Source organism: Convolutriloba macropyga, chromosome 3, assembly GCF_964194025.1.
Source record: "Convolutriloba macropyga chromosome 3, txConMacr16.3, whole genome shotgun sequence".
Lineage (NCBI taxonomy): Eukaryota > Metazoa > Xenacoelomorpha > Acoela > Convolutidae > Convolutriloba > Convolutriloba macropyga.
The window spans coordinates 17,008,723-17,036,603 of record NC_134470.1 but is presented as its reverse complement, the minus strand read 5'-3'; the positions used below and the strand labels follow the sequence as shown (position 1 = coordinate 17,036,603).

General features: G+C 36.0%; 1 protein-coding gene across 2 annotated transcripts; it reads right to left on the bottom strand.

Annotated features, from left to right (window-relative positions):
- Window positions 1-18,030: 18,030 nt before the first annotated feature.
- LOC142336906 (tumor necrosis factor alpha-induced protein 8-like) lies at window positions 18,031-27,334 on the bottom strand. Of its 2 annotated transcripts, none has more exons than XM_075385884.1 (2): window positions 26,770-27,334; window positions 18,031-18,774 (listed from the first exon to the last, which is right to left on the bottom strand). In XM_075385884.1, exons 1-2 carry the CDS (start codon window positions 26,822-26,824, stop codon window positions 18,152-18,154), a joined length of 678 nt encoding a protein of 225 aa, XP_075241999.1. In that variant the 5' UTR covers window positions 26,825-27,334; the 3' UTR covers window positions 18,031-18,151. The 2 variants fall into 2 exon arrangements, with proteins under 2 accessions (XP_075241999.1, XP_075242000.1); XM_075385885.1 differs by lacking the exon at window positions 26,770-27,334 and adding an exon at window positions 26,496-26,663.
- Window positions 27,335-27,881: the final 547 nt, after the last annotated feature.

The window sequence follows — 27,881 nt, the reverse complement described above, 5'->3', positions numbered from 1 at the left end:
TTCGTGTTCTTATCTTGTAATCCAATAGGCGTTGTAGCTCATAAGCATCTTGAGCAAGGATTAGGCCAAATTATATCAAGTTGGAGCTTCTGTTGGGTAGATCACTCAAGTGACTATAGCTTTGCTTCACTTTGTTGTAGTTGTATTTTGAGTTTCCCAAGGAGATTGACGGGTGTGCAAAAGCTTCGATTGAATGCACCATTGAATGTAGTCTCATTGTTTTGAGAGGAACCCTTTCTATCTTCAGATCTTTTTTTCCGTGTATGCCAGCGATGTTGAACGTCACATTGGCTCCTTGAGCTCAAAACTTCTCACGCACACTTTGATCGATGAATGAAACCGTTGATTCACTATTGAGGAAAGCATATGTGTTCAGCCTGTTGACACCGCTCTGTATTAAGACAGGAATTATCTGACGAAAGCTCGTAACTTCGTTACTCTGGTTGATTGTTGCTGCGCTTACGTTGAGAGCGTGATTGCCCTCGTCCAATTGGTTTTGTGAGTGTAGCAACCGGTGTTGCTTTTTGATGCATCCATTGATGCCGCACGCGTTGAGTTTACAATCTTTCATTGCAAGTCCCTTGCCTAGACATCCGTAACATAAGCGTTGCTTCCTCACTGCTGCGTACCGATCATTCACACTCACATTCCTGAATAGTGCACATTTTCAAATTTTATTAGTGCCATCACCAAGCGGACAGCGATCGCTTTGCATTTGCTTCGTTCGTTCCACATTCGAATTAGCACTGAAGTTCAATGTTTTTGAGATATGTTTGTCTCTATTTGTGACTCTTTGGTCTTCTTCTCCTCACTCTCCCTTGAGAGCTGAAAACCCTTCATGCAAGATTGCTATCCTAGATAGCCATTTTTCAAACATAACCAGATCAGGCCAATCTTCATCTTTATCATCAACATAGAACCACGACTTCTCCTTGAGAACTTGAGGTAGTTTATCTACTGCCATATACAGTGTCGAGCTTGATTGAATATTACCAATCTGCTTGTACTTTTTGAGCACATTCACAAAATTCGAAACAACTGAGGAACTGATCAGACTTGTTGAGTCGTTAGGTTTCAACTGACTTGCTTTGCGAAGACTCTCCAATTGTGCACCAATGATCACACGAGACGTCCCAAACTTCCCCTCCAGAATGCTCCATGCAACACAATGGAACTGTCCAAGATAGCCCATTCCGGAGATTGCTGACCTTGCCTTGCCAGTAGAGTCTTCAGATGGCTCATCTTCTCTGAGTCTGGTATTGGGCGTTGATCCACTGAACACACTAGAACACACCAGCAATGAACACACTAGACCACTCCGGCCATTCGAGAAGGTTTCGGTCAACGTTGTTCAATTTCAGCTTTGGTAGGTTACTGCTACCTGAATAACCACAGTTGTATCGTAGACCAGCTCTGGGGGTAACATCTTGGTCTTCAACACTTGAGGAACGGTCTCGTGAGCTGCGATATCGTGAGAAGTGACTATAACTGTTAATTTCAGGGGTTGCTTCGAAGCGAGCTTTTGATCGTTCTGGTGTTAGAAGGTGGTCGGTCCTACTGGCCCAGTCTGCGAAATTCTTTTTCTTTGATTTCCAGTTGAAGTATGATTTGACTCGAGCAATAATTGATTGGGAACGAACATTGTCATTCTCTACTACTGTTCTGTTCACTTTGCGCTCTAGCTCATGCTTTTTCTCCAGTAGCTGATGCTTGGTTTCGAGTTCCTCCATTTGCATTTCCAGCGCTAGCCTCCTCCGCTCAAATCGTACCTGTTACATTTGCATCTTGGTTATGAATTTGATATTGAATTTCTTCATCCTTTCCTCGCGCCTTTGTTTTGCTGAATATGTTTCCGAAACATTCTCCGTACCTTGGCTGCTTGCTGTTGCTCCATTTTGCTCTCTTTGAGCAATTGGGTTGTCCGTTTAGTCGTTGTTGCCACTCTCGCTGTCGTTCAACGCTGCAGTTGTGTTGCTTTGCTCTACATTCATTGCTGGTACCTTGCTGCGTACCTTTGCTTATATATACAAGACATTGATAGTCAAAACTCCCTAGCTTCTTTCAGATGTTCTTCAACGAAACGTGTTGGGTAGGTTGCAAAATGGTTTGGCCACTGCAGTTGCTTGGGTATTCTCTCCTGCAGAAGGTGAACAGAATGTTGGTAGAGAAGTCGATCTGAATCTTCAATTATTTTGTAGCCAATCCCAATTTTAGTGTTAACTTCTTTGCACTAAATCTTGGAACTTCTTGTCGTATCTGTGAGCTGTTGATTGAAGCTCCACTCTGCTGTTTGTCCTTGAATTGCTTGGTTGCTGTTTGCTTTTGCTTTGTTGATTTCTCGCTTCAATTTCTTTATTGAATTGCACTCTTCTTTTCGCATCACTGGCCTGTTGCTGTTGAATTGTTTAATTTTCCTTGGGGGTTGCCTTCGGCACTCTCCTCATCAGATTGGCAGTTCGCTCTCTTCAGCAGTTCACCCTCCAATCCTCGAGTTGGTGGAACAAATGTAACGGCTGCTCTTTTATCAAAGTCAAAGATAAATTTACTTCGCCCAGTTCGTTTCAGCGGTTACAAATCTGTCCGGATATTGTGTTCTTGCAGTTAATTTTTGTAAACTGTATTATCCGCTATGTTGTAGATTACCGTTGCATTACTTGTTGCACAATTAGTCCTGATAACGAATTGCTCTGCTTTGCTGTGTAACAAACTTGTTTCTCTCAGAATAACAAAATATTTCTATATGAAACAATTAAACTTTTGTTTAGTTTTTGTTAATAATTCAAGTAAAGAATCAAAGTTAGAAATCCTAAGTTGCAGCCCTCATTTTTGGGTATAGTTATGCAGAGTTTTGTTATCCTAGCAAGTCTCCTTCATAAAAGAGTGATCAGAGTACAAATCAATTTCGAATATTCCGATAATTCAATAATCAACTTTGTTTCTAAATTGGTTTAAATAACCAACAATATCAAAACTACTCTTACTTCTTTCTCTTACTTAAGAACTTTGTTCCTCAGAAAGAAAGTTTCAAGAATATTAAACTTAATTCTTTTTTCATGAGTCAAACTTAGGTTAAAACTGCACAATTACAAAAACAAGACACGATAACAAGTATTTTACCGCTAAAGAAATTGTGCTTCAATACGCACTATTTGTCAGTAGTATCATAGTGTCAGAGTGATCATAGTATAACTCATTTTTGAATTTTTTTGATAATTCAATAATCAATTTTGTTTCTAAATTGGCTTCAATAACCACCAATATCACAACAATGCTGGGCTTTGTTTAAGCTAGTAAGAGCAACGGACTATACGATTTGCGCAGCGTTTCTCTGACTTAGAAACTTTTTTCCTCAGAATGAAGGTTTTGAGAATACCAAAGTTAATTCTCTTTTCACAAGTCAAAGTTAAGTTAAAACTGTACAATCACTGATATGATCTACAGAAACAAGACACATTAACAAGTAATTTATCGCTCAATGCGCAATTGTATACTTCAATACGCATTGTAAGTCAGTTTAATATAACCAAAATTGCAAATTTCAACCGATTTTTGTAGTTTTTCAATCTCTATTTATATTGGCGTACATGTCAAATTAGCATCTCTGATTGGTTGCAGACCAATTTGTCGCAAGGTTCTCTGAAAGCACTGCGTGTGGGGCTCACGATACTTTATACGCTTCTCAGCACTCTCTGAATTGGTATGAAAATCGCAAATTGTGAACATTTGAATACGTGGCAATAATAGTGTAGTTCGAGTTTGAATTTCAGTTTTACTTCAAGTATGACGATTGCTTACTAATAAAAGTTACTAAATATAAATGTTGAGCAGAGTGAACAAATCCGTATGGCTTCGATAGAATGTAACATTAAATTGGGCTTGTGACGCTATTCTTGCTTTAATGCTTGAAATGGCCTTGAAGCGCTATTCAATTTGATTGTTAATTTAGTAAGCTCAGCCACCACTAATAGGTTTTCAATCAGTCGTCATTGTTCCATAAAACTGAAATCTAAGAATTTTTTCCATAAGAGAAGAATTCACAAAAAACATTTTGAGAAACAATTATGTGTAATAATCATTTTTTTATAACTCATTTTTCAATATTGCAATTTTCCAAGTAAAATGTGCTTTGCATTGAAGAATTGGTTAAGATTTTGCACATTTTCACTGTGTTTATCAAAAGTTTTCACATTTCCTAAACTTAAGCCACGGTTTCGGTGGGAAAAAGCACTAAAAACCCTCTTAATTTTGAATAATGATTAAACCAACGAAATAAAGTACCCTTGTGAATACAGATCCCATCCGACTGTCAACAGCTGTTCATTTAGCGCGTTTTGCCAGGACTCACGGTTCATGCTCATGTCCCAGTATCCCGTGGACTTCATACGAAACTATCACAACTATCAAATCAAGGCCGGAAATCAATTAAATTGTGGTTTATTTTCGCTGGTTTTTTTTCTATGGGAATTGCCTTCAGAAGTCCAAATGTTTTTCTCAAGGTCTTTGTCTTCCAAAAAAATTGCCTTGGAATTTACCCCAACCTAAACGAATACTTCTTTTCAATGCAGTCAAAAATATAACAACATTAAGACTCCTCGGCTGTCTGTCTTAAAAACATCAGAAGGAAACGCCACGTGGAGTAGTTAGATAGCTTTATATGACGAAAGTCAACTCGAAACAGAATTTTTAAGTGAGAAAAAAATTATAACGTTTACAAAAAGAATTAAGAGACCTTGTGAACGTCAATACTAATTATTGTTCAAAACATCATTTCTGTTTATACCCCTCCTCAAAGGCCGCCGCTTCCAAATCACCATTATACTTTTCTTTCTTAAACTTGAGTGAACTACAAAAACAGCTGACGTTGTTTATATGCAAACACCAATAAGGGAAGTCAAACACAAAAAAATACTTTGTTGATAGCTATAAATATGCAACTCTGGCAAGAAAAAAAAATTAAACCATCCGGCGAAAACTCGTTGGTTGTAACCATTCTGTTTTTGACATCTTGCCAGATATGTAGTTGATCAGAAAAGTTGGAAATTTTTGATATTTACGGTTTTTGAATCAGTTTCAAATGACAAGCATGAACAATTTTGAATTGATGAAACGTTTATTGATCAGATCATCATCTTGCCAGATATGTTCAACATCTGGCAACATCTTGCCAGATAAGTTCAACATCTTGCCAGATATGTAGTTGATCAGAAAAGTTGGAAATTTTTGATATTTACGGTTTTTGAATCAGTTTCAAATGACAAGCATGAACAATTTTGAATTGATGAAACGTTTATTGATCAGATCATCGCTCGGCGAATGTGACTCAACGAACTAGATTTTCATCAACATTTCCGCTAAACTTTTTTTTATTTAGAAGAAATGAAAAGGTCGTATTTACTCAAATAAAAATTATTCGATGAGCAAAAGAAGTTTCAGTTAATTTGCACTACTTCAGAAAAAAAATATTTCGTAGGAAGTACGTTTTATACTCCAAAAATAGAACCTCATAATTACGTTTGATTGAATTAGAAGCAAAAATTTAAAAGTTTTTGACAAAAAACGAACAAGGGCTTCAAATAAGAGACACCGACGTTTTTCCTACGTTTAAACCTCAACATACGATTATTTCAAAGTTCCGACAAAATTTTCTTACGTTCAAAAACTTATCGTACATAAAACCGAGAAAAAAAACAAAAACTAGTACAGAACCAAAATTACCCACAAAGTTAAAACTAAAGTTAAAACTAAGTTAAAAAGTTCAATCTCTCTTAATTTTGAAACCAAACGTAAAGAAAATCCAATTATTTTTTTGCTGTTTTCGGTCTTCTGGACTAGGGATGCATATCAGTTTTTGTTACAAGCCTCTTTGATAACACAAAAAATGTATTAGACAACCTGAGAGTACACAACAACCGAAATTTATCAATTATTATTCCGACCCTTTTCCGAAAAAAACTGAAACGATCAACTCGGTTTTTTTGTTTGGTCAGTTTTGGCCGATTGATATTTTTTTCGTAGAGTTGTGAAGGGTGTCAGTGAAAATTTCCAGACGTGTAGAATATAAAATTGAAGAGATTTGTTGAATTTCGCATTCCAAGGCAGCTAACGTGGTTTTTGTTTATGCTTTTCTGAATTTTTGATCAATTTTTTTTCGTAATTTACCAAGTGGTATTGTTGTGGCTATAAAACAGAGGAAGATTGTTGATCTTCTTGATAAAAATTTTGCGCTGAACATTTGCTTGAATTTTGAAACTTTAGTCTATTTTCACAAAAAAATGCGCTAAATATGGATGTTTAACCCGACTTCTTCATGTTTGCAAGAAACATAGACAAAAAAACTGCTGTCAGACTTCTGAATAGACCGAAAGATGGGTTAGATTTACTTCTGCTTTCCGGAGGGTGTTCAGGAATGAAAATCTTGTCCGTTTTTTTGCTAATTTAAAACGATCACAACACGTTATATCGACAACACTTTTGTTGGCAAACAAAATATGTGAAATTTTTAGTCTCATTATAGTTACTGAAAATCAATTATAGTTTTGATTACATTGGGGCCTGTCGTACACTAGTTATTTGATGTACGATTTTGCTAAGCGATAGCGTGTCTCTTCTGCGAAATTTTTTTTCGCTGGGCAAAATCACAACAGAAATTCTATTATTGAACTTGCTGCACGAAATCAAGAGTGACAGAAGCAACTGAATATGAATTAAGAAATTGAAGCAACTCTAGTGGTTATGAACAAGTGTGATCAGGTGATCAGACGCTTCTGATAACGAGGAGGGAAGCACTAGAGAAGTTGAATGAAATTAACTTGAAGCAGGAAACGTGAAATAAATACATGAAGTTGAAATAGGAATGAAGGGCAACCAACAAGAACTAATTAATAGCATCGTACTAAATTTTACAGCACTGAAAAAATTGATGAATAAATAACAAATACAGGTATCACATACCCCCTTGAGTGAAAAGAAAAGTTGAACTATTAGGGAAATTTTCTTCGAATATTATTAACAACATTTGCAAATCAATAATTGGTTCCCGTTTAAATAAATATTGAAAATATATTTGCTGGTTATCATAGCTAATAATATGAATATAATATGATATAATGTGAGTTTCAAAGAGTTTTATATGAGAATCAATCGGAGTTTTCTTGGTTTTCGGCTTCATATACCGTCATGGAAATAATGTCATCTTTGAGTGTCGGGGTCCTGTGGTCTGCCAATGGTTGAGATCGCGGATCGAGAGGCGATACATTGCCGATAAATGGTGATATCTTTTCGTCATCCGGTGTTTGCTCTGCGATGCTTTGCACCGCTTTCCACCACCGAGACGTTAGTTGGCTCGAAATTCTTAATACTGCCTGCCCTGCGAGGTCTTTTTGGAGCTGCTGTAGTCTCCGAATCTGGGAAAGAATTTTCGAAGACGTATTAAGATGGGCTGCGGCAATTTCTATCAGAGGAACGCCTTTTTTGTGGTGCTGAGCTCGATGTGGGCGAAACTTGTTGTAATGTGGAGGCAAGAGCGCCTGACGCTCTTGCTGAGTTCCGAAATTTTCGATATCGCTGTTTCTGACAGTAATTATGTCTTTTCCGGGTTCTTTAATGGTAGAGTCCAAGAGCTCACTTTCAGAATGTGTGATCAAGTCGCTAATACCTCATAAAGTCCTTTCTTTTTCTTTGAACGAAGTTTGCCGTAAATATTGCGGCCCAACTTTATTTATACTGCTTGTTCCTTGAGATATGAGTATTGGCGTAAACAGTTCATATCTCAAAAATCTTGATTCCCCGTCTCTGCTCTGACCATCCCGATCAATCGCGCATTTTACTGCCTTTTTTTACTTCGATGTTACTCTAAATCCGTTTATCCATTTATTGTCGGGTAGATGGTATTTCACTTTCTAAAGACTCTTTCGAGCATGCCTCAACATACTCGCAGGTGATTCCATTGCCGTCACCCGCAACTTCCTCCTCATCACCGGGAGAACTGCCCCTGTGTTCTGGGTGCAATTCAAGCTCCGCAACAGCCTTCGTAGGACCTATCAGTTCGTCACAAGAACTGCTCCTACAAAGGCAACAGCTGTTGTCCCAGCCACCACAAACACAAAAAATACCTCACCAAAATCACAACTGCTCTTTCTGGGCAGATGACGTGGCAGTGGAGCGCACAGGCCGTTCAACACCAGACAGGGTTTTCACCAACTAAGCTTACTCAGGGAGGATACGTCATCTTCATCCTCGTTCGGACCACTCACTTACAGTCCACCCGTGATGCTCACATCAACATCGAAATTGGCAAGTGCTCACCAGTCGCGATATGGAGTACCCACAAAACCTCCACCTCGTCTTCAGACGTCTTTCCCTCAACCTCCCCTTTTATCGAGCCACCTCGACAGACAATTATCCATGCACAGACCACTCATCAAAAGGACGTCCTAGGCCAACTACACATGAGAATATCCCCGTACGAACTTCACCAATATAGGCACAGTCACCAGCCAAATTCACCAACAGTCCACCAAGAGGCTCACAGCCCTGATCTTCTAAGGCCAAGGCTTTTTGACTAAGTTCAACATCTTGCCAGATATGTAGTTGATCAGAAAAGTTGGAAATTTTTGATATTTCCGGTTTTTGAATCAGTTTCAAATGACAAGCATGAACAATTTTGAATTGATGAAACGTTTATTGATCAGATCATCGCTCGGCGAATGTGACTCAACGAACTAGATTTTCATCAACATTTCCGCTAAACTTTTTTTTATTTAGAAGAAATGAAAAGGTCGTATTTACTCAAATAAAAATTATTCGATGAGAAAAGAAGTTTCAGTTAATTTGCACTACTTCAGAAAAAAAATATTTCGTAGGAAGTACGTTTTATACTCCAAAAATAGAACCTCATAATTACGTTTGATTGAATTAGAAGCAAAAATTTAAAAGTTTTTGACAAAAAACGAACAAGGGCTTCAAATAAGAGACACCGACGTTTTTCCTACGTTTAAACCTCAACCTACGATTATTTCAAAGTTCCGACAAAACTTTCTTACGTTCAAAAACTTATCGTACATAAAACCGAGAAAAAAAACAAAAAATAGTACAGAACCAAAATTACCCACAAAGTTAAAACTAAAGTTAAAACTAAGTTAAAAAGTTCAATCTCTCTTAATTTTGAAACCAAACGTAAAGAAAATCCAATTATTTTTTTGCTGTTTTCGGTCTTCTGGACTAGGGATGGATATCAGTTTTTGTTACAAGCCTCTTTGATAACACAAAAAATGTATTAGACAACCTGAGAGTACACAACAACCGAAATTTATCAATTATTATTCCGACCCTTTTCCGAAAAAAACTGAAACGATCAACTCCGTTTTGTTTGTTTGGACAGTTTTGGCCGATTGATATTTTTTTCGTAGAGTTGTGAAGGGTGTCAGTGAAAATTTCCAGACGTGTAGAATATAAAATTGAAGAGATTTGTTGAATTTCGCATTCCAAGGCAGCTAACGTGGTTTTTGTTCATGCTTTTCTGAATTTTTGATCAATTTTTTTTCGTAATTTACCAAGTGGTATTGTTGTGGCTATAAAACAGAGGAAGATTGTTGATCTTCTTGATAAAATTTTTGCGCTGAACATTTGCTTGAATTTTGAAACTTTAGTCTATTTTCACAAAAAAATGCGCTAAATATGGATGTTTAGCCCGACTTCTTCATGTTTGCAAGAAACATAGACAAAAAAACTGCTGTCAGACTTCTGAATAGACCGAAAGATGGGTTAGATTTACTTCTGCTTTCCGGAGGGCGTTCAGGAATGAAAATCTCGTCCGTTTTTTTGCTAATTTAAAACGATCACAACACGTTATATCGACAACACTTTTGTTGGCAAACAAAATATGTGAAATTTTTAGTCTCATTATAGTTACTGAAAATCAATTATAGTTTTGATTACATTGGGGCCTGTCGTACACTAGTTATTTGATGTACGATTTTGCTAAGCGATAGCGTGTCTCTTCTGCGAAATTTTTTTTCGCTGGGCAAAATCACAACAGAAATTCTATTATTGAACTTGCTGCACGAAATCAAGAGTGACAGAAGCAACTGAATATGAATTAAGAAATTGAAGCAACTCTAGTTGTTATGAACAAGTGTGATCAGGTGATCAGACGCTTCTGATGACGAGGAGGGAAGCACTAGAGAAGTTGAATGAAATTAACTTGAAGCAGGAAACGTGAAATAAATACATGAAGTTGAAATAGGAATGAAGGGCAACCAACAAGAACTAATTAATAGCATCGTACTAAATTTTACAGCACTGAAAAAATTGATGAATGAATAACAAATACAGGTATCACATACCCCCTTGAGTGAAAAGAAAAGTTGAACTATTAGGGAAATTTTCTTCGAATATTATTAACAACATTTGCAAATCAATAGTTGGTTCCCGTTTAAATAAATATTGAAAATATATTTGCTGGTTATCATAGCTAATAAAATGAATATAATATGATATAATGTGAGTTTCAAAGAGTTTTATATGAGAATCAATCGGAGTTTTCTTGGTTTTCGGCTTCATATACCGTCATGGAAATAATGTCATCTTTGAGTGTCGGGGTCCTGTGGTCTGCCAATGGTTGAGATCGCGGATCGAGAGGCGATACATTGCCGATAAATGGTGATATCTTTTCGTCATCCGGTGTTTGCTCTGCGATGCTTTGCACCGCTTTCCACCACCGAGACGTTAGTTGGCTCGAAATTCTTAATACTGCCTGCCCTGCGAGGTCTTTTTGGAGCTGCTGTAGTCTCCGAATCTGGGAAAGAATTTTCGAAGACGTAGTAAGATGGGCTGCGGCAATTTCTATCAGAGGAACGCCTTTTTGTGGTGCTGAGCTCGACGTGGGCGAAACTTGTTGTAATGTGGAGGCAAGAGCGCCTGACGCTCTTGCTGAGTTCCGAAATTTTCGATATCGCTGTTTCTGACAGTAATTATGTCTTTTCCGGGTTCTTTAATGGTAGATGTCCAAGAGCTCACTTTCAGAATGTGTGATCAAGTCGCTAATACCTCATAAAGTCCTTTCTTTTTCTTTGAACGAAGTTTGCCGTAAATATTGCGGCCCAACTTTATTTATACTGCTTGTTCCTTGAGATATGAGTATTGGCGTAAACAGTTCATATCTCAAAAATCTTGATTCCACGTCTCTGCTCTGACCATCCCGATCAATCGCGCATTTTATTGCCTTTTTTTACTTCGATGTTACTCTAAATCCGTTTATCCATTTATTGTCGGGTAGATGGTATTTCACTTTCTAAAGACTCTTTCGAGCATGCCTCAACATACTCGCAGGTGATTCCATTGCCGTCACCCGCAACTTCCTCCTCATCACCGGGAGAACTGCCCCTGTGTTCTGGGTGCAATTCAAGCTCCGCAACAGCCTTCGTAGGACCTATCAGTTCGTCACAAGAACTGCTCCTACAAAGGCAACAGCTGTTGTCCCAGCCACCACAAACACAAAAAATACCTCACCAAAATCACAACTGCTCTTTCTGGGCAGATGACGTGGCAGTGGAGCGCACAGGCCGTTCAACACCAGACAGGGTTTTCACCAACTAAGCTTACTCAGGGAGGATACGTCATCTTCATCCTCGTTCGGACCACTCACTTACAGTCTACCCGTGATGCTCACATCAACATCGAAATTGGCAAGTGCTCACCAGTCGCGATATGGAGTACCCACAAAACCTCCACCTCGTCTTCAGACGTCTTTCCCTCAACCTCCCCTTTTATCGAGCCACCTCGACAGACAATTATCCATGCACAGACCACTCATCAAAAGGACGTCCTAGGCCAACTACACATGAGAATATCCCCGTACGAACTTCACCAATATAGGCACAGTCACCAGCCAAATTCACCAACAGTCCACCAAGAGGCTCACAGCCCTGATCTTCTAAGGCCAAGGCCATTGCCTTTGCCTCAACGCAAAGCACCTTCCACAGAGCACCTGGCCCCAACTTTAAATTCCGTCAGTTCACGAATTCTCAGGTGGTTAACACGGAAGACGATGTTCATGTCTCAGAAAGAATAAACTACGTCTCCACGCCTCCTCACCATACGCTGAAGCCGACGGCCAGCTCTTGGTCACTCGGACAACTTGAAAACGAGTACGTAGGGAAAGGAAGAGGTAAGGACCCCCTCAAATGCGCTCATTTTCCGATAAATCCGCGTTTCACTGAACGCCTTTGGCACACGTTCAAATATTTCTTTGCTGTGGTTGACCACCAAATTGACTACTTAAACATAATGTTCAACAAAGATGTTGCCCCTTATCGTAATTACCAGAAAAACGATCCCTTTATCTCCAGTTTGGTTTGTTGCAAACAACAAAAATGGCTGTAAATAATCAAACTCACATGGTGAACAGGACAAAGATGTTTCACACGATACATAACTACTTATTTGGTCAACATTACTTCCATCGAACAAACCCGCTCATGCATGTCAACTCCCGACTCCGACTTGTAAATACGAAAATTACCTCACAATATTATTTAAACTAAAGCTATATCATCAACCCCAACTATTGTGAAGGGCACTCCGCAACTTTAAACCCATAAAGGATGAATTTCTCCTAACCCCTCTCTACGCGAAGACTCAGAGGCCGATCCTTTCCCCGATAGAATATCTCCAGTGTGTAGAAGGACGTGATACAAAGTAAATGCACGCACGGACGCGCTTTCAACTTCCTCTACAGGGACTGAATGGCGGACAAATTGGAGAGCTGAGAGCCGAGGAAACCATAGTCAGATTCTCAATCATTTATTGGCACTGCAGTCGCAATGCAATACTGACACCTACCAGGGCCCTCGGCGTTTTTCTCACGCCACGGTACAAGGAATTACTGGACTTCTTTCGAGATCTTGACAATCGCGCCATGGACTTGAAGTTCGAATTGCGCTTTTGAGCACAGTCCCACCACTAAGGTTCACTGCCCCAAACAAATCGCGGATTCACTGTTCTTCAAGCAAACTCAAAAACTCATTTATTTTTACTATGCTTATTATCTTAATTTTCTTCTTTTACATTATAATTTGTCTATTTTCTTTACTTTATTTTTCTCACCGGGCATTGTACTCAGCGGGCATTAAATTTCGAAAAATTTAGGGGCTAAGTAGCTCTCACAGTAGCTTAAGATGGATATCTACGAGAGGGTAAGCTGGTAAATTGATCGTAACAAACCTTGCTTGCACCAGATGGAGATGAATTGAGAATAAAGAATTTCATTACAAAAAAGGAAACACCAAGAATATCATCCGAAACCTGAAAAAATAAATTGCGTCACCAGAAAAAGTAACGATTAATTTCAATGTTTTAAAAAGTTTTGAAATGAACATTATTCTTCTGAACGTTTTATTCAAACAAACATTTGGAATTGATTAAATTTTTGAAATTGTCAGTTTGATTCACTTTTTAGGACGGTTTATCAGGTACAGGGTACTGAAAGAAACTTCTTTCAACTTATGCTGAGTGCTCGGTAATGAAAAAGTGCTGAGCTGATTTTAGTCTTCACTAATTAAAAGTTCATTCAGAAAGGTATTTTATTTCGTCGTTTTTATCAAACCTTATTTGGTTTGCTAATGCAGTGACAAAAATCTGCATCTCGTAATGATGTTTGTTTTTTTGTGACAAGATCCTTTGTTCCGGGGACCGATCAACAGGACGACGACCGACGACTCAAATGGGCGACACTGTTTTTTTTTCAACTGGACGACAATTGCATCCACTTTCATTATAAATACTCCCGAATCATTGCTATTTTATTTTTATTTATTGGTAATCATGTAGCGTAGCAGTCAGTATTATGCTCATTGGAGAGATTTCAACAGGTAGAATTTTGCAGAATGTGACAAGCGATGTAGTGATAGTAAGAGAAATAACATCACAGAGTAGTGTTGCAACTGTTATCGCAGAGCCAAAATGATAAAGAGTGACTACAATACATGTTTGGTGTAGACGACTTTTGCTCTACCATGTCCCGAAAGATGGTTATAAAGAAACTTGAGATTCACGGGACCCAACTCCTCAAGCAGCTAGAACCCAGATGGTCTTCGCAACGACTACTTGCACTCTGGTCGTCATGGCTTGAAATGCATTCCTCTGAATATCGGATGACTAAATATCTAAGGCTCCGGTCAGATGGGAGATAGACGGTTTCAACGATTGCTTTGGGAAAACTTTCCTAATAGATCAGATTTGCCCAGATTGACAAAACTGACCTTGTTAAAAAAATAAAGACGCTTCTCAAATTGAGGAAACATGATTTTTAAGAATTTTTGAAAAATTTGATACTTGAAAAATTTTTTTTTCTGAAACAGCGAAAATCATTTTCAATTCGTTCAATACAACAGTTTCTATAGCTAATTGGAAAGGAAAAAAATTATCATTTTAAGGGAGAAAATTTAAAACCTGTTGGCAGCAATTCTCAAATGTTACAAGAACTTGAAAAATTCTAAATTATCTTTGAAATTATTTAATCTTTTCAATTTTTGGGAGTAACCACAAATTGTTTTCTTAAAATCAATATCTGAGCGAATTTTATGCGTTGAATTGGTATTAAACTTTACATAAAATTTTTAATTTTTTTTAAAAAACTTACCAATTATAAAGCTTTCAGAGATGGAAAAACTTAACGCAGCTCTTACCTCGAAAACAGTTATTTGTAATCGTTGAACAGTTGGCAGAAGCACTTCTAAAGGTAAGTGAACAATGCTATTTTGAGAAAAACGCTTTTTTGCTTCCAAGAGTTATTTTTTTCCCCTCACAAACGGATATAATCAATTTTTGTCAATGAGCATAACAATTTCTATGACTAAATAGGCGTCATTATATTTTTGGTATCTGTAAAAAATGTTTTCAGCTTTTAAACATTTCAAACTTGAAGATAATAACGTTTTAATCAGCCCACCGTTGGTTTTTGAGATAATTATACAAACCCAACTTGTCAGTAATTTGGCGAGAAGTTGTAAAAAAGTTGCAGAATCTGGCTTCTAATATTTTATTTGTAATCTTTTCTGTGACATGATTACATGATTACAAAATTTCAGTGCATCCCATCTTCTTATCTCTCAAAACGAGCAGTTTTGGAAACAGTTTCATAGGAAAAGAACAACGCCATTATCTCGCCAAGAAGGGCTCTCTTTCGCTGCGTTTCGAAGCTTTTAAATTGTAGTGGAGTTAAAAACAGATTTTTTGGATCTTTTCCATCACCCCCCGCGCTCCCAATAACGTTTTTCGACCGGTTTGCGCTCCCAAAAAAGCTTTCTTTCCGCTTTATATCAAATGTCTTCTGTTTGGTAACTGTGCGTTTACTTTATCAATGTGCAAAAAATTTGACACCAAATTCTGAACAATTTGACAAAAAATTAATCTTGCATGGAGCCAACAACAACAAAGAACTCGATAATTTAATGTCTCAGATTAATGCTTACTTAAAAATCAAACTGTTTTTGTCATATATGTACTAATTACAAAAATTGCGCTGCTGTTATTTTTTAAATGCACATTGTTGTTATATGTTTATGTAAACAGGAATTCATATGCTATAGCAGGAAGACAACTCATCAAATAGACGCACCGGAAAATTGAGTTTTGCGAAAACGAAAGCAAAGTTTCTTATACGCTTAATTGACCAAATTCGACATAGCCTTATTCTAGATAATATATTTTACCGCGTCTGACCATGTCTGGCAGGCCACTGTCATGGCTCAGTGAGCAACAGAACTTGATAAAAATTCTTTTCACAACGGATGGTTAGATTAGTTTAACCCAATAAAAACTTTTTAGTCTTTGGGTGCCAAGAAATTTCTGAGCACATTTATATCAGCGTTTAAATCTCATTTTGAAACATGGCAAAATTATTGACTGCACTATTAGGCAATCAGCCTATCAGAAAAAAGTATCACACTTTCATTTAATGTGTTGCCATTTTCACAAGCAGCCCATAACATTTAGACAGGTGGTGTATGATTGCGTGGGGGCAATAACAGAAACGGTCTGAACTCTCTTTGTCTGATCCTTCCAAAGTTGAAGGATTTTAATGTTTATTTAAGGCGAAAATTGCTTTGTAAGCTGTGAAAAATCTTTGAACAGAGACTTTAAGCATATGGATTACAGGGGAAAAAAAATCAGAAAAATATTTCTGCTTTTTTCATTGCCAATACAATGACCACCACTGTTTTTGCTCAAAAGTGTATTTTGGAAAAAATGGTAGTTTTGAAATATTTGTAAGAAGAGCTGCCCATACACCCAAAAATTTAAGCTTGTGACAAGTGGAAGACTTGCTACAATGCTACCACCATTTTTTGGTTTAACGAATAACTGGAATGCCTCGGAAATGTGGGCACATGTCTCTCTTTCTCTCTCTCACTCTCTCTCTCTCACACACACACACACTCTCTCTCTCTCGTTCTCTCTCTCTCTCTCTCTCTCTCTCTCTCTCTCTCTCTCGCTCGCTCTCTCTCTCTCTCTCTCTCTCTCTATCAATCTCTCCCCTCTCTCCCGCTTTGTCTCTCTGCAAAGGAAGTGACAGAGATTTTCTGCGTCTCTTCTCAAGACTGCTTATCCTACCGTTTTTCGCCATGATAGTTTCCTGTAATTTTTTGCTGAAAAAAAGTTCTCTAAAAATCTGTGCATCGTATGCAAGTTTTAATCAGCCCACCGTTAGTTTTTGAGATATTTGTACAAACCCAACTTGTCATTGATTTGGCGGAAAGTTGTAAGAAGGCGGAAACCAAAATATTGAATTTTGTGAAAAAGAAAGCAATCTATTTTTATGCACTCAATTAACCTAATTCGACATATCCTTATTCTAGGTACCGTTTTTTTACCGCGTGTGACCCGCAAAACTTGATACGAATCTTATCACAACCGAATGTTAGATTAGTTTAACCCAATAAATATTTACTGTTTTAATTGTTCGGCGCAAAGCAATTTCTGAGCATATTTAACATCGTTTATATCCTATTTTAAAACATGGTAAATTTATTGAGTGCACTATTAAGCAATCAGCCTATCAGAAAACAGTAATCGCTATTTTCTTAATTGTGCTGCCATTTTCACTAGCGCATACATGTAAACGGTGGGTGTAAGATTGCGGGGGCAATAACGGAAAAGATCTGAATTCTCTTATGTCTCATCAATCACTTTCAACCTCGATATCAAGCGATTTTAAAAACTGTTGCTTACTCTACGCACTTTTTTAGTTATGGAATAAGACTGTCTGTCATCCCAAGAGGTTCGAAAGTGAAAACAGAACTAAATTCAACAAGTGAAGAAAACAAAAATGCTCCGAACAGATACAATAATTAACAGAACACATTTGGTCTTCTTTTGATTTGTAAGTCTAATTGTGACAGTAGTATGTTGATAATAGCACCATGCAATATTAAATAACTATATCGATACAAAAAAAATAGTACAATCCATTTATGGTCCACAAGTATTTCGGCTGTAGAATTATCAAAACTGCTAAGATAGAGAAATTGGACTCTTTCTCATTATACCCCGCCGTCCACAATACAATCCCATAATTATTTATGTGGGCAATGTGGTGGTTGAGGCTTGCTTTGTGTTAGTTATATCCCACTAAGCTTCCACTAGGCAGGAGGTTTGTTCTATAATGGGAAAGACTAAGAAAAACAATTTGGGCTAAAGCTGTGTACCCACCCTCCCCCACCCACTACGCAAACCTCCAGACCAACGTTAGAGCAAAACACGAAAGATCGTTCACATAAGTTAATATATGAACTTCAACTGTAGACGGCAGGGGGTGGTGGGGTCAAAGATTTTTGGTTTTTGGAAATTCTTATTAAGATGTCACCTTGGCATTTTCAATTTTCAGTAAAATAAAGTAAAATTAATTGGACCCCCCCCCCCCCCCCCCCCCCGACTTAGAGCGCAGGTGCCATTAAATAGTAAATCAGGACGTAAAAATGCGGCACGTGCGTTCAGGGGTTGCAAATAGTATGCAGTCACTACGCTGGGGGGGGGGGGGGGGGGAGGGGGGCTGGCACAAACGGAAAAGATTCAATCAGTTGATACCCTAATGCTGATAATTCATTTATTACAAATTTATTCAATCATCAATAATAATCAATAGTAATTAAACTAGCTAAACTAATTTATTACTAAGCAGGTTCTGAAGAATGTCACAAATTTTGTCCATTAGTTCCTTGTGTTTGGTGTTCCTACAGAATATCGCATCCAAGAACCCGTCCTCCATGAAAAACGTGAACACATTATCTAAACGCAACCCCGATTTCTCCGAAAGAGGGCGACTTATCACTTTGGAAACATGCTCTTTTATATTACCAAGTTGTCGCTGGATTATTTCTCGATTGTAACAGTCTGGCATTTGCTGGTATGTTACAAACGTCATCACAAATTTATGGAAAATGTCTCTCAGCTGAATTAAGGAATCGAATTCTTCACTCGTTAGTTGATGTTGCCCAGCTAAGACTGAAATCTTGACCATGAGTTTTATCAAATCTTTGTGGACCTTTTGAACGATTTGTTTGATATTGGCTTCTTCTTTTTCTCGTTCTTTTTTGCTCTCGATTGAGGATATCTTTTTCTTATCGCTCAGGTAGTCGTGTGAAATATCGTTGAAGAGCTGAAGAAGTTTGTTCTGTTGCTCATCTAGGAATTGTTTCTGAACTGATTTATTTGCAGAAAGTTGACTCAGCACCTTCTTCTGAGCACTCACAACGAAGGACTTGGAGGAATTGTTTTTTTCTGAAACAAATAATTGTATCATTCTTTAGGTGAAAATCAGGCATATCTGAACTGTTCAGGCAAATTTAATTACCCTCAGAGGAAAAATCATGGCGTATCGAGGTTGTTAGAAATTGATTCAAACCATTAAAAGTCGTTTAATTGCACTTGTATCGAAAATGCATGGGCCTAGAACCCCACGAAACGATATCGGTGAAATGATGTCAACTTTAAGAAGTACTTCCAAAATATTTTGGTCACTCTTACAGTTTTCTCATCAAAAAGTTCTCTTTTTTAATAGATTGCGTTCAAATCTTTGAAAAAATTTTGCTAAAAACATCACTGACTAAACTCTCAAAATTGCAGAATATTCCAAAAAAGTGTCAATTTTTTGGCCATAATTCAAGATTGAGCAACTAAAAACACAAACACTGTACACAGTCCAGCACACTTACATCTTCAGTTGCACTTGGTCAAAACAATCTCATTTTTTACGGAATGGATTCTCATAATAGGTTAACTAATAATAAACTGTCATTTTCATGTGGTTAAATATTTCTTCGTAAATTCATCATAATAGGTCACCGCTTTCAAATAATTGGAGATAATTGAATCAAGCTATTGTTCAGTTCTGTTCAGCCCTACTTTAAATCTACTTCTCAAATAGAACTTCCGGTTAAATAAAGCAAAAACTAAACAAAAAAAGCAGGGCGAGTCCTGACATAAATCACATCAATTTCATTGACTGAACAAAGATATACCTAGAATGGACTATGAATGGACGGAGATAACCTTTAACAAGATATGAGAACTAAAAAATTTTAAAAAAACTAAAAATCAATGTGAAAATGCCGTATATGAAAAAAAGCACTAGCGAGAAAGCGTTTTTTGTCCAAATGCCTACTTTGAAATGGCAGCGTCCCTGCTTTTTACGTCCCTGCTTTTTCGCTCCACTTCCTGTTTCGGCGTGACCAAAGTCATATCAATTTGACTTCAAAAAATCATGAAAAGCTGTGTCAACAGATCTTAAAAAACATAGACCAAAGAATTCCCGAAACAGCTCAGTCGTATCCCCGAGCAGGTGGTTTTTCAAATAGCTAGTATTTCCTTGCACAACGCAACAATGAAGAAAAAACAACAATCTTAAGTCAAAAACAAGAGACAAGTTTTCCAGAAAAACATTAGAATGAAAAATTAGGAAAATTCAGTTTGTTTTTCATATAGAACAGGAACAAATGAAAACGAAAAAAAGTTGTTTATTCCGATTAAAATTAGTAACATAGTAACAACAAAACAGGCAACCATTAATGAGCTCACAGGGATCTTTTTATGAAAAAGTGAAAACACGAGAAAATGAAAAGATGGTGTAAAATTTCTCTAATTTTCGTCAGATTTCTTAGAAAGAGATAATTTTGTAGCAGAAGAAACTTGTATCCTTTGAAGTAAACAGAGTCTATAGGCATGAGGCTTTAGTGCAATTACCAATTAAAGTCAATAAAAAGATACAATGGTCCATGTATCGCAAAATTAGATTAAAAATCAGTAAAGAGTTGAAAAATATTCAGATTAGCGCTGAAATCGCGTTATTTACAAAAAAATTCAAAACAGAAATTGGTTATTATTACTTTTGTCAACAAAAAAGTGTTTCACTGCCCAAAAACAAAAAACAAAGCAGGACAAAACTTGAGTCATAATCCAAAGTACGAATGAAAAACTTAGAAAAACTGTAACTGACCAGCAGATCAACTGATCAATGCCAGCCAAAACACAAACAAAATCATACAAAAGTTGAGAATCTAAAATAATTGATCCCCTTAAATATACCTATTTCAAAAACGAGTTAGAAACAAATTTTTATCTCTGAAATCTGTCCCGTTTTATATCTACAGGTCTTGAAAAGTTTCATTGGCCCTTGAAGATCGATTAACTCAGAAAATGACAGAAAATATCAAAAATAATGCTAATTTTATTAAAAAGCTGATAAAAAACGTGATATTGATGTCTTCAGAACCCATTTTCTGTGTCTCTAGAGGATAACCAGTTACCCACTACTCATAATGATTTATAAACGAGATAAAAAAATAATTTTTAGAAAGAAATAATCAAATTTTCCCAAAAAAGAACTTCGTTCTATTAAAATGTTGAAAACCTTTTCTTTGCCTCTACCAACTATGTAATAACAATCCAAACACTGGAGGAAGTTATTTGGCTACTGAGGCAAAAAAAACTGAATCAAAGGAAGAAGTTGTAAAAAAAACTATCGAAAAAATCTCCAAAACTTGAAATGTTATGTTGTTCGAAACGTCGATTGACACTAACAAACATTCAGTAGTTTTTCACCAGACCGTGGATGAGGTTTTCCGGCCCTTAAAATTTCCAAAATTGACCAAAATTGAAGGAAAAAATGCAGATTTTATCGGGAAAAATGCGTTCGAGACATTAAAATGTTGAAAACAATTCCATTGTTACTAGAAACTCTGCAGTGTCCTACTGTCCAACCTTAAAGGAGATTCCTGGGCCCTTGAGGCTGGAAAACTCAAAAAATGACCAACTTTCAATGAACTTGAAAAAAATGCAAAAATAAATCACTTTTCGTGTTTGTGTTTGTACTACAAAAATATATAGATCATAAAATGGTCAAAACAAGTAATTTTGTCTTGCAGAAGACCTTCATCAACTTTTAAAATGTTCTAAGACTAATCCAACAAAACAACTCAAAAATCACCAAAAAACATGAAAAATTGAACCATTTTGAGCTGTAAAAACTGACCTTTTAACCTTAAATTAAGGTGAACCCAGAAGCTGCACCACTCTAAGCACTCGAAGGACTACTAAAGCCCACTTTGGTTATCTAATGAAACTTATTGCCTGCTGGGCTTTACCTTTTTATCCCGTTTTGAAAGATCAAAGTCATTGGAAAATGTTTGAAAAAAATCTTTAAAAAGAACACCACGCACCAATACAATCCAAGTTTTTTATGGTAAAAACAGCTTCAAAAAGACGCGCGTGAACAAAAAAAATTATTCGCTCAGCGAAAAAATTTTCACAGCTACAATTCTAGCTCTCGTTCAAATGAACGTCTGAACAAAACAACAACTCCCTTTTTGCCACTCTATTAATCGACAACTGAAAAAAACGTTTTCAAATTTTTAATCAATCCCTGAACTTTCGCTTTCTTTGCTCGCTCAATTATCAAAAAAAGATAACCATAATGCCTCTTCGAGTCGTATAAAAAGACAGTGCCCCTAAACAATTGAAATTCTTTAAATTGAAAAAACAAGTAAAATTGTAACAGAAAACATTAGCAACTTAGCACGGTCGAAATAATTGGAAATTTTTGCTTAACGCGGCTGACCTAAATAAGTTTTTTGGTTATGAAAGTGGGTTTGGTTCTATCAAAAACTACAAATAATGCTCGAGGGCAACTAATTAGTAAACAATAACAATGCAACAAATATTTTCACTCCATACTATTTTTTGATTTTAACTTTTGCAACGATTGTGTCCGATTTAAGGTCTCTTATTGCAGTAAAATTTGAGAGTACACTACATCAAAGAACTAACGCAGTCCTATATGTTCTGCTTAGTTGCTTTGATTTACATGCAATTTTTTTAATGATTGCCTGTAGACATCTGTGATGCAATATTTTAAAAAGTCCAAAAAAACATTACATCATTTATTAACATTTCAACAATGTAAGTCTGCTCAGTCTTTGCTCGGTGCAACAAAGTAAGTTGCCGTTTAATCAAATTATCTTATACTTTTGGATTCAAACAACCAATTTCCAAGAGTTGACGAAAACAAAAAAATATCCGAAGAAAACCATATTTTTCGGAGTTTAAATAATAAGTTTTTCTCGAAGCCTTTTTTTGTCTTTTATTGAATTGACTGGAAGAGTTTAGAGGTCTGCACATATACAGCGTTGTGTCTCCTTGTTTAGAGTGAGTTCAAGTACAACTAAAATAGCAAGTAAAAGTATATAAGGAGGCTCGTTAATGTGCGTTCTCACATGATGTTCCGACCCGCGCTCATCTAAATTTTTGACTGAACTATCATTTCACTTACATTTTTGCGAAGAGATAATCAAAAATAGAGGTTTGAGTTTTGAAAATATCAATACACAGACGAACTAATAATTGAATTACTTAATGCCATGCTTCATTACAACGAGATCTGCCATTGAAAAGACTACGATAAAAAAACCAACAACAACAACAACAAAAAGAAAAAAAATTTCACGGCAAAAACTCAATAGCTTAATTTAAAAGCACCTACTAACAACGTCAAATTTTAATCAGACAAAACCCTAACTACACAAACTTACTTTTTTCGAACTACGCATCAGATGATATTTTTTCTTAATGAGACTATGTAACAAGTCGACAAAAAGAAGAGATAATGGATGAAAATTCAAAACCAATCAACATTTTTTAAAACCAAATAATTTCAAAAGTCTGAAGAATAATTAGCTTTTAACAAAGTAATTCATGATAAATTTTATTAGACATGAAACCAATGGGACCTGTCTGTGGTTAGACTAAGCCATAGGAACGGGCTAAAGATGCAGAAAAACTCAAACAGCTACAAACAACAAATTACAAACATTGTGAAAACACAAATTAGTGGAGCGGTTAAAATCATTAGCTATTATCCTATTATTATGTATTTTTATTTCACTTTCTGTTTATACTATTTCAGCTAAAATTATACTAAATGAATAAATAAGTTGAAATGGGCCTCATTTGAAATTCATTGTGATCTGTTATTACGCGATTGTACTAAAGGAAGAGAAAAAGAAAAAAAACACACCACTCACAAAACTTTATGAACAACAAACAAAACATCAGTTACGTCATAATATCATTAAACAGGTTAATTTTTGAAATACATGGAATTGTATGGGACCATGCAATGCTGAGAATAAGCAACAAATTGACGAAAAGGACAACAAAACTGAAAAAATTGAAAAATCCTTAAACATCTTAAAAATGTAAATTATCAAAAAAATTAGGACCATTCAAAATAAAATGCCTGCTCTGGGTATCATCCTTCATTTAATCCTCCATTTCAAGCTCATGAGACCGGTCAACATCTCACGGCTACCTAATGAATAAAAAAAAGCAAAAAGAGCAAATTCATAAAAAAAATTGAGCGAGAAAAGTGTCGAAGCCGTTGAAAAACGAACTTTTTCGTAACAAAAATTTTACTTTGAATTAATCTACTAACAACACTGGAAGTTGTTTAAACAGTTTGAATCGAAATTCACGAAATTTTTGAGAAAAGCCGTAGTATTAAGGCCATTAAATTCAATAACTTTCAACGGAAGCTAAAAAATAATCTAAGTTACGTCTCGACGAGACAACAAGGATGTTTGTCATTCATAAGTCATCAATAAGACGTTACAATGATTCACTGACTATGAAATAACAATAAATACAAGCAAATTCCAAAAATTAAGTACAAAAGTGCAAGAAGACAGTTTCAAATCCATTTAAACCATAAGTTTTTCTCTATACTTTTTATGTACGATCCATTGAACGATAGCTTTCAATGGAAGTCAATAAAAACGTTTAAATTGGGCGTATGTATCACTTGGAGTACAAAGATATTTGTCATGCATAGCTAATCAATAAGACATCAGACTAAAGGTTAATTACTACGGAAACAACAACAAATACAGGCAACAACCAGAAATTCAATAGAAAAGTGCAAGAAGAAAGTGTGAAAGTCATTTAAACCGTGAGTTTTTCTCTGAAAACTTTATTTATGATCTACTGCAAGTTGTCTCCAAGCCAAAGGGAGATATCAAAATCAGGATAATGTGATAACATTTCAAGAGGAAGAAATAATAAAAAAATCCAAAAACTTTTTTAAGAGTTTTAAAAATCTTGTGGCATTGAAGTCGTATAACAAATAGTTAGAAAATAAAACCGCATCCAAAATACTTTTGAGTGCAGTGGAAAGGAAGAGGATCCTCCTGTCATTACTGAGACTGACTTGCAATTCACGAAAATTGGTTTATCATCGGTTAAAGTTATAAAAATTTCTCGAAAACTCACTTTAAAAGTTTTAGGAGCCATTATCTGTCCACAGAAAGCTCTAAATAGGTTAACTTATTGCTCTCTACAAAACTTTGTGCACTGTTAGTCAAAAAGACTAAGCCATAGGATTCCAAAAATTTAGTAAAACTCCAAAAAGAAAGTGAAAATTGCTTTCAAAGTTACAAAAGCTCTGTGTCGAAGCCAAAAAAACAGGCGCAACTCCATGAAAACAATTTTTTTGTTCACTGGGCTTCATTTGACTGTAAATCACGTTTGTCATTAACGGAAAAATGTCTAAGAAAAATGTCTAGTCTCTAGAAGACGCAAGAAAACAAAAATATGAAAAGTTTTCTAAGAAAGGAGCTCTCAGTTAGAATTCAAATTTTTTTGATATTTAAATTCCCTATGAGACCAGAACTGTCTTTTTATTGCCCTTCGTCTATAAGCAACTCAAAAATGTTTCATTTTGTGGCGCGAAATGTAATTTTGAATTAAAATTTTAATAAAAAAATCTTAAATTGAAGAAAAATTACACTAAACGTGCACAAAGTCAAGCCAAATATCCCGTGTTCACACAGAACTTCAATCTACGATAACTCCTCGATAATAACGAAATTAACCAAAAATCTTTTCAATTTCGAATTCTACGTAGGACGAACTTTTTAATGATACAGCTCACATTTCTCTACGATGAATATATCGATCGGCCAAATTTTTCTGAACGGCCAAATTTTTTCTCTAAAAAAAATCATTTGAGTATATAGTTCCTCCCCTCACAAGTGGGGTCGAAACAACTACAACATTTGAATTAAAAGGGGGGTTGTTGAAACAGTGCCATGCAATTGGCGCATTTTCTCCGCCTTTTTCCGTTTTTTAGTTGCAGCTTTTTTTGACGTTTTGCTTTTTTTCTTTGTTTTGCCTTTTCTTCGTTTTGCCTTTTTGTCTTTTAATTAGCTTTGCTCTGTGTTATAGCAGAGGAACCCATCTTCAACTTCAAAATCTTCAACTTATCTTCAATATATCTTCAACCCAAGAAATTCCGTAAAAACAAAAAAAAAACAATAAAAATGAGAATGAAAAACCGAAGATAAGAAGATGGACGGAATGCTTTTCCGATGCATTAGATTTATAATTTGCGAACGTTCTTTTAAATATTTTTTTGTCCTTTCGTTTTCTTTAGTGGATACCAAAATTATAAGTGTACATACAAATATTGCAACCTTTCATCGTTTTTCTTCATTAGTTTTAGGTCACTAGGATGGAGGACTTTTTTGGGCTAAAAATCGGTATCTTGCAAGATCTTGCAAGTCGAACAGTTACGTTGCAAGGTTCCTCCAAGAGGATGGCTATCTTATAAGATCTTGCAAGACAATCTTGCAAGATAACCAGTCGATTTCGGCTGGGGTGGGCTTGACTGGTTCTACTTTTTTCACCCCTTTCGATTCAGTGTATCATATTTTAACATCATTTCTTCAGCGCTTTATAATTTCAGCGCCCTAAAAGCAACGAATCTTTTTTATCACTAAACTCCATTCCAGAATCCGGATGCCTTCTTTTTTGAATGTTAATTGTACCAATTTAATTAGGAATTTATACAGGGGTAAAATGATACGTAGACTGGGTTAACCTCTAGCGGGTGAAAATAAAAGCGGGTGAAAAGGGGTACAGCGCTTGATAACAACACAGTGGCATTAACTTACCTTTGTCCGACATTTTTTACTGGCAGCGTCAGCAGAATTAAATAATTACCCGAAATGGGACTTAAGGAAACTTTTCCATTGTTCAGGTTAATAATACAGCGTAGGACAAATTTAGTACGTTACTGACAGTTAGTAAGTTCCTTCGTTCCAACTATAATAAAAAATTTTTAAAAAAAAACTGATGTAATTTACGATCAATAAAGCATCTCTTCGAATCCTGTTAAGCCGAACTAATTATAACATTATAACTAACTAACTAAGAAAGAGCACTTACCATTTTGTGCCTTATTGTCGTTATTCTCTAAATCTAAATCTTCTTCCTCTTCCATTAGAGTGTAAACAGCCAAAACAAACAAGTAAATAATAAGTTTTCAAGTAAATAACAAATTACATAAACATCTAGTCAAAACTCTCAGCGTTATCTCTATAAATCGATAAATCAAATTCCCGCAGCTCTTCGCGTTTAAGCACTGAAATCCAGCTAATCGCTTAAAATGGGTGGAAATTTTGCCGAGGAAAACCGATAAACCTTTTATTCACGATTCGTTAATATCGAATTCAGTTCATTTCACAGTTGTGTTTGCAATTTCAAATTTTAAACTCCTATTTTTTTCTGCTGAAAAAGAGCAACGAAGAATAGTTTGGACGACGTTTTTTGTCCGGTAAAGATGAGTGAACGCAGAAAGTTTATCACCGGTGAAAACAACTTAGCAAAAGCTACAAAAATAACAGGCGATTAATTTTGATGCTCATAAGACCATAGAAGTTACAATACAAAAACATATCAAATGTAACAAAAATGTTCTAAGCACTGTTTTATTACCAGTATTTAAGACGCGTGGCTAAAATTCTGATATCAAATAAAGAGGTGAAAAACGTTAAACAATTGTCTGTTTGTTTAGCACATACAAAAGGTGAAAAGACAATTTTGTTTTTGGTTATTTGATAAGCATTTGAAATAGAAAATCTCTATAAAAGGCTTGAACTGTGTTTTTAGACTTATGACAACCGCATGTGTTATGATATTTAATCATGGGATAAAAAACCTAGTTAAGTGTTATTATAAGTTGGGTAAAAACATCGTTTGTCAAGAAACTCCACCCTACATAGCATAACAGATAATGACATTTTTTGCAGATTTAATTTGGCTCTAAAATGTCTGATTATCCGAGTTAAGCGTATCGCTTGATCAACAAACCAGGTAAAGGTCGCGACAAAACCACGTCAGTTCATTCCTCCCCTGATAGACAACATGATCGTTTGCAAAAAACAGGTAATGCCCATTAATGGACAAAACTAAGGCAAAACATATGTGAAATTGTGAAAATGAGAGGGAGTTATAAGTAAGTGTTAATTTTTTGGTAAGTGTTTCATGAAATTGAATTG